Raw genomic sequence first — 11,903 nt, 5'->3', positions numbered from 1 at the left:
TGATTCTACAAAAGTTCGAATGCCGCATAGAGAGAAAACAATATAATAACACACACAGAGATTTTAAGAAAATAGAAGAAAATTATATTTCATACAAACAAGCACAGTTCTTTCTAATAATGATATTTTGATGGTTGATGACACTGGGTATTAAGATTCGATTATTATCATTTTCTCTTCTTTTCATCTCTGCTAGTTCTCTCTTAAGACTTTCAGTTGTATCCATCGGAACAGTATTCGTAACAGCAACAGGACTTTAATATTTTTTTACAAGCAAATGTTGGATCAATCGGCTTACAACCTTAATGCAGATTGTATAGTTTTTTTTAATGCTCTTCAAATCAACAGTTGCACTGACACAAAAAGCTTTGATTGCATTATCAATATTTTTCCTCATTCTCATCACTACTGGTTCTTTGATATAATCAACAACATGATCGATTTTGATGATTAGTCATTTAATATTCAACGTAAAGGCTCAAGCGCAAAGACAGCGGAAGCGGAAATGCCCGATCTGAGTAAGCCTACTTGTCGGATTGAAAACTAGTTGGAGCCAAATCGACTTTAGTTAGGCATCTTGATGTAATTTGTTACAACTGTCAAACTTGCCGTTTTTTTAATGCTTTATTATTGAGATTTTTAGCCGTAGGCTAGTTCATCTCTTAGATGTCGTAAGTCTGGCAAGTATTCGTTACACTATTTGCCATCTAGCCAATCTTCACAACAAAATGTACCATAATTGGACCATTAGTCCCTCTTTGAATCATTCGGCGTTTTTTTTTTTCATTCAACGTCTTCTCCCCTTCTCATCATTCGATCTTTTGTCCATTCGATCATATGCCCCTCTTCTCATCAACATGTTGTCTCTTTTTTAATAATTAGACATTTTGTCCATTCGACCTTTTTTCCATTCGACCTTTTTTCCAATCGACCTTTTTTCCATTCGACCTTTTTTCCATTCGACTTTTTGTCCATTCGATCTGTTTTCCATTCAACCTGTTATTCATACAACCTGTTTTCCATTCAACCTTTTGTCATAAATTTTGTTGTGAAACCCACCTTTTGTTTTTCAACGTTTTTTCATACATTCGAAATTTATTATTTAGCGAGATTGTATGACAAAAGGTCGAAAACACAAAAGGTCGAAGGTACAAAACGTTGAATGACGAAAGTTCGAATGACAAATGGTCGAAAGTACAAAAGGTCCAAGGTACAAATGGTCTAATGGACAAAAGGTTGAATGATGAGAAGGAGGACAAAAGATCGTGTTGTACCTTCGAACTTTTATTTTTTCGACTTTCTATCATTCGACGTTTTTTCATCAATTTTGTTGTGAAGCCCACCTTTTGTAAAACAATTTAAATGGATAAGTTAGAGAGATTGTATGACGAAATGTCGAAAGGACAAAAGGTCCAATGACACACCGTTGAATGACAAAAGGTCAAAAGCATAAAATGTCGAAGGCAAAAAAGGTCGAATGGATAAATGGTCAAATGTAAAAACATGTCGAATCGACAAAAGGTCGGATGGATAAAACGTTGAATGATGAGAAAGGGGAATAAAGGTCGAATGGAAAAAGGTCGCATGATGAGCAAGAGGGACAAAAGGTCGAATGGTGGTAAATTTTGTTGTGAAGACCACTTAGCCGTATGGAAAATAGTGGAAAGAATACTTGACATACTTAAGACACCGTTACGTTGAATATTAAATGACTAATCGAATGTTTTTTTTTTTTGGTTAATGAAAAGAAGGAATAATATGTATAATGCAACTATAGCTTACAGTGTTAATGTAACTATAGATTATTTTTCTCTATTTAGGAGATTTTCAGCCGCAGGCTGGTTCATCTCCGAGTAACTATAGATGCTGATAGAAAAAAATCTACGCAATCTGCAATAAAATTGTAAACCGTTTAGATCAACATCAGATTGTAGAAACACCTAATAAAGTCATTCCAATACTGTTCTGAAGGATTAAACCAGAGGTTTTAAGAAATAACGAGCAGAGATGTAAAGAAGTAAAAATAATGATAAAAACCATAAAAAACATTATTATTCGAATTTGTGCTTGTTTGTAAGAGGGGGTCCCGGAGAAAGAAAATAAATAAATTACAGAGTTTAAGTATCTCAGAGTTCAGTGTCGATTGTTTTAACAGTAAGGAAGGTGAACGAAGTTGTGGTTAATTTCCGAGAGAGAGAGAGTCAATGTCCGTAGCCTGCGGGGTTGTCATCGTTGTTCTTCCGTTTGACATGTCATTTAGAGAGCTGGTGTTGTCTAAGTGCCGTCGTTCGTCCGTTGTGGTGTCATTGTTCGTTGCGGGGTTCTACGTATATTGATAATAGCCTGTGTCTTTAAGGAAGTCGAGAAGTGATCTTTTCCTGTCTGGGTCATTGGATAATCCGTCTCTGATGCTGAGACCGATACCGTACTGGTCTCGGAGGATTTGATGTGCAGGGCAATTTATTATGAAATGCTCAACTGACATTTTGGTTGAGTACCCCATACATTGTCTGTGGAATCCATCACGGGATCCGAGATCGTGTGAGAATCTGGTGTAGCCGCAGCGTAATCTGGACAGTACTCTTTGGTCCTTCCAGTTTTTGGTGTCGAACCAGCATTTCGTATCTCCTTTTATTTTGCGTAAGAAAGGGTCTTGGGTATTAGTCCATTTATTGTCCCATGCCGAAGCGATGATCGTTTTGATTCAGATTTTTAAATCCGCTGCAGGGACTTCCGGTTCCACTGGGGTTTTAGATCTGCCGATCGCTGCCAGCTTGTCCGCAGCCTCGTTTCCACTGATATTGCAGTGGCTGGGAACCCAGACATATACGGTGTTACTGTTCGAAGCCATTCTGATTGCTTGCACCAACGGGTGTCGGTTCTTCGGACTCTCAAGGGCCTTCAGCACACTGGCCGAATCGGTAATGATGGCCTTCCAGGAAAAACTGGACTCCGTAACGGCTGAGAAGATGGCAGCTGCCTCAGCCGAGAAGATCGATGTAGGCTTACGAAGGCCTCTGCTGGTATCTAGGTTGGGGCCGAATACGCCATAGCCGACTTCGCTCGCTGTTTTTGAACCATCCGTATAAATGAGCTCGTATCCATTCAGCGTTGTTCTAATGAGTTCGTTGAAGCGCGGCACCACAGTGTGGAGGTTCAGATTTTCTTTGGTTGGTTTATTTAATGCCCATATGATCTTAGGTGGAGAGTAGTCCCACGCTTCGTCTCCTACCCAGTGGACCCTGGACACTGGGGGGAGGTTCTGGTGGGTGAAAACTTGAAGGAGCTTGTTTGCCTCTTTGAGGAGGAACACTCCCTCGTCATCACCGGTCGTCTTCTCCAGGAAACTAGTGGCTTTGGAACATACGGCTTTTGCGAATATGTATCGAAAGGGGAGGATTCCAGCCTCGACACACGTGGATGCTGCGGGAGTGCAAGGAAGAAGACCGGACACACGACGGATGCATCGGTTGAAAGTTGGTGCGAGTTTATCGGTTACATTATCGAAATTTCTACACTGGTGTGCTTGTTGGCGATAATTCGTAACAGGTTCAATCGACTTTCGCATTGCTTTTTTATCCGGTCGCAGTGAAACTGAAAACTCAGATGACGGTCTAGATATACTCCGAGAATGCGGATCGTGGCCTCGAAAGGTATTACTTCTCCGTCGATTTTGGGGGGGATTCTTCTTCGCGCGGTGTTTTCCTAGGCATAGGTGGGAGAATTGACTGTTGGATGGCGATAGTTCGAATCCGACGGATGATGCCCAAGCATGCACTGCTTCGATAGCGCTTTGGAGTTTCCTGCAGATCAGGGTGGGTCTATGCCCTGTTGTGAGAATGACGATGTCATCCGCAAACACAAAAATGAAGACACCTTTTGGTAAGCATTCGAAGTCTCCGTTCATGGCGATGAGGAAGAGGGTTACCACCAGCATGGAGCCTTGGGGAACGCCAGTTTCCTGCGGAAAAGAGTTTGATTTTGTATTTCCGATGCACACCTGGAAAGTTCTGTTCGTGAGGAAGTTGCGAATGAAGGCAAAGGTGTTACCGCCGATGCCCAGCTGGCCAGTGTTGTTAAAACCCCCGGAGTCCAAGTGCGGTTGTACGCCTTCGAAAGGTCCAGCGTGGCCAAGTCCACGTGGAGGCCATTTTCGAGGGCGTAATCCAGAACTTGTCCGAGAGTGGCGAAATAAGTACTTGTGCCACATCCTTGGCGAAAAGCATGTTGGCGGTGGTCGAGGAGGTCGTTGTCCCGGATGAATTGCGTTAGTCTTCGATTGACCATCCGGTCGATGACCTTGCTGCAGCAGCTGGTCAGGGATAAGGGACGATATCCACTCGGTTCCGTTCGCATGGAGTCCTTCTTAGTCTGTGTGAATTATTAAATTGTTTTCCCTTTTTGTCCCATTCGACCTTTTTTTTTCCTTTTTGGACCATTTGACTATTTGTGCATTAGACCTTTTGTATACCTTCTAATTATTTGACCTTTTGTCCATTCAACCGTTTATCCATTAAACACTTGGTCCATTCGACTTTTTGTCCATTCGACCTTTTGTCATTCGACGTTTTGTCTTTCGACCATTTGTCCCACAACCGCTAGAGTAAGGCAGTGTGAAAAATTGTATAGAAGTTGAAATTAAGCGAGGGCCATTTGAATGAGAGTACGAATAACGCGGGTATTTCTTTTGCCAAACTCCTAGTTGGTGAGATATGAGGAGTTAACGAAGAGGTTGCCCCACCTTCACTGGCAAAAGTAGTGCGTGCTTGATTCGTAATGTCATTCAAATAACCCTAACTCAATTTCAACTTCAATACAATTTTTCACACTGCCGCACTCGAACGGAACAAGATTTTCAGGTATATAAGAATGACCGGACCAACTTGCTTTCGTGAACGGTATGCTGTAGGTAGTGTTAAACCGCAGACAGTACTTGAGCAAGTCAAGTGCGCACTTATATTGCCAGTGAAGGTGTTAACCTCTCTTCCATCCCCAGCGTTTGGCTAAATAAGTGCCCACTTGAATGGCATACTGTCATTCAAATGGCCCTCGCTCAATTTCAACTTCTGTACAATTTTTCACACTGCCGCCCAAATAACAATTTTGATTTTATGAGGGTTCTGTAAACCATAATTTTGACTTATCGCATGCTTTAAAACCACTATAAAACTTAAAACGTTACTTGGGCCACACTCTAACGGAACTATCAAATTCTATTTTCCTCATAACTTTTTCTAGCTAATACGTCTCATATTGACATGAGCAAAGCATTTTCCTCCCAAATTTCTTAAAACATAAACAATTACCAAAATACTGCTTAAAATGGATAAATATCTAATAAACTATAGAAGATTATAAACTATAGAAGATTATGTACATTTTTCAGTTGTTGCACAGATATAAAGTGAGGTTAAGCGACGCTACTGAACAGGCATTATAATATTGTATGAAGCAATCATGTTAAACCTCCTTTGTTTCAGCCAAAACAATTCATATAACATTTTTAACCCTAGTAGCACGCTTGTCAAAAATCGAATGTGGCAACTTCTATACAACTTATATCAGTCATAAACAAGTTGCTGCAACTTATTGTGACGGAAATGTGCTACTCGGGAAGTAATGTAATGATGTGAAATTGTAAATACACGATTTTGTCAGCCCCTCCACGCATCAGACTTTGATCTTTAAATAATTGCACATAACCGTAATTCCAAACCTTTCTCATTCTTTTTCAAGATGGATTGTTTAAGGTGCAATAAGATCATTGAAAAAAATATGGGCTTTCCAAGAGCATTAGAAAAGATTTTAAAAAAGGGGGCTGTCAAAATCGGGTCATTAACGTATTCTATTCAATAAAATTCAATTAAGTGTCAAAAGTAAACCAAGATAGATTCATGAAAATCACTAAAATGTATGTAACGCCCTAATTCCAACGATTTATTCCTTCTCATCTTTCGTTCCAGTGCCACATGGCTGCCATTGTTGCGGCTTCATCATCTGTAAGTTATCCCCTAGAGCTCCGTAACGAAGTGCAAACTTTCTAACAATTGGATTATTTCCACTTCTCTCTTACAGAATAGTAGTTTATTCGATAGTACTCACCATCGTCGTAACAATCGTCAATCATTCGGTCAGCACAGCCATCTCAGTCATCATCATCATTACCATCACCATCATTACTGCAACAGCCACTTCTACCGTCATCGATCCACGCGAACCATCAACCGAGGCGGAGGAGGAGCTCGGGATGAAGGACTCCATCAGGATTGTTGTGGTACAAGTGGCATCGGTGGCGGCGGTTGCAACAATCAAAACAATAACAGTAACGGTAGTAATACAAACAACAACAATAATAATAGTCACAGCAGAGCAACAGGAGGTGGCAGTGGAAAGCGTTGTACTTTTGCGGCTACCACGACCACTATTCCGAACAGCAGCAGCGATGCCGGTAGCAGTCGGTACGTCAGTCGTAAAAACATAGCGAGAACACCGCCCACCTCTGCCCTCGTGAGTCACGGTCCACGAGAACCGGTACAATTTGATGACAATCCACACATAACAATGCACAGCCAAAGCTCAAATAGTAGTACCTCAACACTGAGGATTCTCGAGTGAGCGGCAAGTTGGTGTTGAGAAGGGTGAATTGTAAAGTTTCTTTTTTACGATTGACTGATCAAGAGGTAACAGTTGCTTCAGAAATATGTCATAAACTAACCTGAACTTTCCTAAACGGGAGCCAAATTCAACCCTGAGTAAACAGTTACAGCTTGCTCAATCAACTACCGAGGAAAGAGAGTTCCAATGCACCCTCAGAATATATGAAATACGGGTCCCAACAAACTGTAGACACTATTATAGTGACTGATAGTCCAGCAGTACCACACACACTTACGGGAGTGTAGAACAAACTCATAGTTTATTTCCACATGACATCGGAACGCGAAAGCGTAAACCACTCGACCATTTCACAGAATTTGTGTTTTGCGCCAAACGGAACCACAAAACAACTTGGCACTGATCCAGCTATAAACCGACTGGAACAGAATTTACGACAACAAGTGAGTGAGTGAGTGATAAACACCCATGCATCCTCCAACCATTTTGGCATCACCGAAACGCAGACAATTTATTCAAGCTTTACTGAACGCAGATCCGAAAACGGTTGAAACAATATTTAGTTGTGCAGTAGCAATTATAGCTTTTTTCAAGTGGAAGAGTAGATTTCAATAACAGCAAAAAGTGAAATATCGTTGCACAAAACAATCATCCTTAATTACTTTTAATTTTATTTCTCAATAATTCAGTCTATGAACTCATGTTCTTTATTTCTAGAATGTTTACCGTTGAATCTCTAGTCAAAATTGAATCTGTTAATAGATTGGAGGATATCGCATAAATTTATTTTAGTATGCCAGTCAGGGCGTCACAATATCAGCTTCAATCGACAAAATAGATGCGATGAAGAGACTGTTACCTTTCTTTTTCTGTTGAAGTCGAACAACTTCGCAGCATTCTATTAGCGTTGACGGCACCGTCGAAAAATTTGCTCTTCCAGCAAATATAGACAGTTTCCTATGGGAATTTTCGGTGGAGTGAAAGGATAGTACAAAGTCCGCCATGTTTCACGCACAGTCTGACGTTTGCTTATGGATTTTCTCATAGGAGTAAAGAGCTACAGAGTCGCCGTCAACGCCAATAACCTCAGTAGGCGTCGAAAAACAAATTTTCAATCGCTTGTCTCTCTTTCTCCCGTGGCATCATTGGCCTTTCCTTCAAGCTTCGGTGAAGCGGACGAGTGATAAAGCGCTCGACTTTGGTATTTTCGTCTTTCATGAAACACATCAACAGAGGTTTCATGACGCAGGGGAAATGCTCTAATGTTGACCTATGGATCTAATATTGGGCCAATTGCTAAAAATCTGCTATTTATCAATTTTATCTAGATGAACGCGTCATTGGGACGGTACTAATGGATATTTTTTGCCGAATTTATGTATAAGCCAAATTAGGGGCATTTAGGCCGACATTACAAACATTTCCATTTCCAAATGAAAATATATATTTAAAGCATTTCACTCGTGAAACTCTTGAAGATTACACGTAATATGTTTAATCTTGCATCCACATATCTTTCTAAACAAAAAGTAACGACATAACGCATATTAAACAAATTGAAAGAACGGGGATAGAGTGTGGCTAAAAGGGATTGAAAGCTAATGAGGTTTCGTTTAACTAGAAAATCGACGTTACTTTCATTGAAAGCGATGAGTAAAGCAACGACGAGAAGATCCACATCCAGCCTTTCATTCTAAGCGTGCTTCTTTTTCATTATGGTTTCATTCTGATAGTCTAGCTAGGCGTTATAAGTGCTCCGAAAGAACCAGTATCATTATTTTACTAAAGACACACAGTTGAAAAATAAGCACTGTACAGCACTGGTTGAGGATTTGTTAGAAACAAGTTAACGGTATGATAAAATCATACCCCTCACTCCTGTTGAAGAGTTTCTCTATCATAAAGTCTCAAAACTTCAAAGTTCATACCATTTAACGACAAACCTAATAACCATTGAACAGTTCATTCATCGACTTTACAGAAATCGATGCTTAGCCTTCTCCACAAATTGATACTTAGCCTTGTGGAAAATTTACCAATTTACCTACCATATAAAAAATAGCACCGTGTTTCTACACTTTAATTTTCCGCAATCCAACATAAGCCAGATACACTCAACGGCAAAACTCGCTGTTGAAAATGAAACAAAAGACCCAAGTTATTCTTTAAATTATTCCCGTGTGAATTTATTTACCATCTACCTAACTGTAAGAGAAAAAAAACCTTTCTGACCGAGTGCCAGCAAGTCACGTCAGAGTCTCTGCTGCTCCCTGAGGCATCAGTGCGCTAAAAGCCGCGAAATAATATGGAATAAAATAACTTCCCTCACTCTTATTTCCACACCATTCAGAGACCCACTTCCGGTCGGTAGTGGAGCATACCTGCCTCCGGAGGCAATTTTATACTTGAGGAAGAAGGAAAAACAATGAAAGCCGACCGGCGGTGCTGCGGTAATGAGGGAGCTGAATTAGAATTTAAATATAATTACGAATGTGCAGCAGAAAATGGCAGCACTGAAACAAATTGAAAAGTACTTATCGTTAGATTGATTAAATCATATACACCCAAAACATTTTTTAAGTGGGTACATTTTTCCAAATTTATTTTTCTGTGAAGTAAGAAAACTTCTGTAGGAAACACAACACACAAAAAACTACAAGGGACAGCCCTATGGGGTTGTACGCAATGGCGACGTAGAACTACGTGGTCTTATATAAAAAATCTAATTTGTTAACTACAGCAGGAGCTTGTGTTTTGTGTAGGAATAGGAATTTGAGCGGGGTTCTTTCTGTTTCTATTCTTTAGTATGACGCGCTTGACATAGATGGCCCACATAAACTCACGAAGAGCTACTGATTCCGATCAATAGCGGTGCGGCTTCTTCCTCCTTCTATGGATGCTCATGTGGGCTGCAGCTCGCTGCTTACAGGCAGCTTTTCCGTTGTGTACTGGAGAACAATGCACGTGCCGAAAGCACTGCTACTGCTGATGCCGACGACCAGCCATCACCACACACGATAATTGGAACTGAGTTCGATCAGCGGTTGAGGTCAGCCTTGATCGCTAGCTGCTTGCGGGGAGCCTTTCGTTGGGTACTGGAGAACACCACCACTCACCACGCGGTCACTGAATAAACACCGGATGTAATTCAACTTTGAAATCTATGTTAGGGAAATCGCTTTTCGCAGGCAATCAGTGATAATTTTAACTATCATAGCAACAGTTGCACATTCGTGAATTTCTTAAAAGTGACATTTTAAAAATGTTAAAGTCGTAAATTTATCAGATGCGAAGGAATATTTCTGATCGATTTTTAATAAAATTATTGAGATTGGTCCAGGGGCAGCTGAGTTATTTACGTTAAAAATCTTTCATAATTTTGTTACATGTTCCATTTTCGGTTTTCACAAAGTGCACTCCCATATATAAATCACAGACGTAGTCCTACGTCAAAATCAGTTTTGTCTCGACCCTTTCCGATTTAATTGATCCTTTGCTCATATGTTGGCTACTACAAGTGCGCAAAACAGTCAGGTCAGGCCAATGAGTCGTTTTCATATGAATATGAACAGCCATCCGCCTCATCATTCACTGCCTCAAATGATTGGAAAGCAAACGTGTCACTGACAGCAGAGCACTTAGTCAGTAGCTCAGCCAGCACGTTTATTTTTCCATGATGGTACCCAATCCTAGTTTTGAATGACTGAGCGTACATTTTCTATGGAAAAATGCCTCAATTACATGCTGTATGCGCGAGGGCAAGCGATGTGAGCCGCCCCTTCGTGAGTAACTGAATGTTTTGTTGGCTCTTTCATTGCCTCGTTCTTTACCGTTTGGTACATACGGTCTGGATAGAGCAATGAATTGAATAGAGCAGTGCCTTCACACTCAGCCTAAGCAGTCAATAATTTTACGCTCTGGCTAATACCGAAGACAGCATATCAAGAAGACTGGCAACTTTGCCTGAATCTGAGCGACAGACACAGTAGTGCCATAGAGGTATACTACCGATCATAAATTTAAGGACACCCCCAAAAAACCATGCAAATATGTTTTGTTCAATGATCTCTCATTTTACGTTCAATTTTCGATCTCCAAAGGTTATTTGAATGGTATGAATGGTATAGCATAATTGTTCTACTACTACTTTTATTTCAAAATTTGGCCAACCCAATTCTGAGAAAATCAGTCACGATTCTTCAGATTAAATTTTGAAAAATATTATAACTTTGGGTGAACTTTTAGCACACAAAATTTGAAAACTATATTGAACAATTTGCCTACGAAAAAATTTCCATTCAATACCTTTCAAATGATCTAAAGAGGACGGAAATTGGACGTAACATGATAGAGATATGCACATAACAAATTTGTCATGTTTTTTTGGGGGTGTCTTTAAACTTATGATCGGGAGTGTAACTCTAAGACTAGTAGGTCTCGAAGAAACGTGCTCAACTTTTTGGCTCAGCTCTGGTACTATACTCGGTCCCAAGCTAATCGATTCACCCCTCGAAACATAGGAAAATCCACTAATCCCTCATTTTATCGGTCAAACTTTCATAGCGAAGTAAAACAAACATTGTGTAGTACTAGAATTTCGACTAGAATGGGGTACGTTAATCGATTTGCTTGGGACCAATAGGCTAGTCAAGTAGTTAGTCAATTTCAAATCGAAAGTTTCATATTGATTGTTGGTAGTGCTGCGTTCGAGCGAATGTGGAAGCAACGCATAGCAAATGAGCAAATACACAAACCTTTCTTCTGAGGATGGAACCTTTGCTATCCAATTCGTTCGGAGCATTTACCTTTGAGCGTCAGATGACGCGATTGTGCCTGTCTCATACCGGTCGTTTGGGAAAATTGAAGAGTTGCCAGTCTTCTTGATATGTTGTCTTCGCTAATACCCAATGTTGCATTTTTCATTTATATATGTTTTTTTTTTCTATAGCGTAACTTTTAAAAAAGGCTTATTTAAAAACTAATTAACAACTAATCTGATCAAAATGACATTTGACAAGAAGTTGTCCACTCATAAAATATATCACATAACCTGTAGAAAATATGGTTTCTAAGCATAATTTTTAATAAATCAACATAAAAAATTCTTTGTCCAACCGTTCTCAAGTTGTTTCATAATTTCAAAATACGTTTTGATACATTTTGTTGTTAGACATCCCGACCAACATTTTTTTTTCCTTGATTTGATTTCCGTCGATCTTGTTTTCCGTGCTGATCACCAATGCTACCGACGCCAGGGAGGCAGCTCCCACACCTGGACCCTACCTTTC

General features: G+C 40.1%; 2 protein-coding genes across 2 annotated transcripts; one reads left to right on the top strand and one right to left on the bottom strand.

Moving 5' to 3' along the window:
• Positions 1 to 2,704: 2,704 nt before the first annotated feature.
• Positions 2,705 to 4,356, bottom strand: LOC135714208 (uncharacterized). Its single transcript, XM_065237525.1, has 2 exons — positions 4,051 to 4,356; positions 2,705 to 3,961 (listed from the first exon to the last, which is right to left on the bottom strand). The coding sequence occupies exons 1-2, from the start codon at positions 4,354 to 4,356 to the stop codon at positions 2,705 to 2,707; spliced, it is 1,563 nt and encodes a 520-aa protein (XP_065093597.1).
• A 1,613-nt stretch (positions 4,357 to 5,969) lies between these two features.
• LOC135714197 (serum factor response D-like) lies at positions 5,970 to 7,122 on the top strand. The gene is made up of 2 exons (XM_065237513.1): positions 5,970 to 5,999; positions 6,076 to 7,122. The coding sequence occupies exons 1-2, from the start codon at positions 5,970 to 5,972 to the stop codon at positions 6,613 to 6,615; spliced, it is 570 nt and encodes a 189-aa protein (XP_065093585.1). The 3' UTR covers positions 6,616 to 7,122.
• Positions 7,123 to 11,903: the final 4,781 nt, after the last annotated feature.

The sequence above is a fragment of the Ochlerotatus camptorhynchus genome, unplaced genomic scaffold, assembly GCF_037179485.1.
Source record: "Ochlerotatus camptorhynchus isolate MF236.1 unplaced genomic scaffold, CSIRO-AGI_Acam_v1.1 ptg000626l, whole genome shotgun sequence".
NCBI lineage: Eukaryota > Metazoa > Arthropoda > Insecta > Diptera > Culicidae > Ochlerotatus > Ochlerotatus camptorhynchus.
This window is presented reverse-complemented; position numbering and strand designations above follow the sequence as displayed.

Excerpts from the sequence above, each read along its gene's own strand:
- LOC135714208 (XM_065237525.1), bottom strand. The coding sequence starts at position 4,356 with ATGCGAACGGAACCGAGTGGATATCGTCCCTTATCCCTGACCAGCTGC. Across the intron at positions 3,962-4,050 it reads TGGCCAGCTGGGCATCGGCG|GAAACTGGCGTTCCCCAAGG; the intron begins GTAACACCTTTG and ends TCTTTTCCGCAG.
- LOC135714197 (XM_065237513.1), top strand. The coding sequence starts at position 5,970 with ATGGCTGCCATTGTTGCGGCTTCATCATCT. Across the intron at positions 6,000-6,075 it reads TTGTTGCGGCTTCATCATCT|AATAGTAGTTTATTCGATAG; the intron begins GTAAGTTATCCC and ends TCTCTCTTACAG.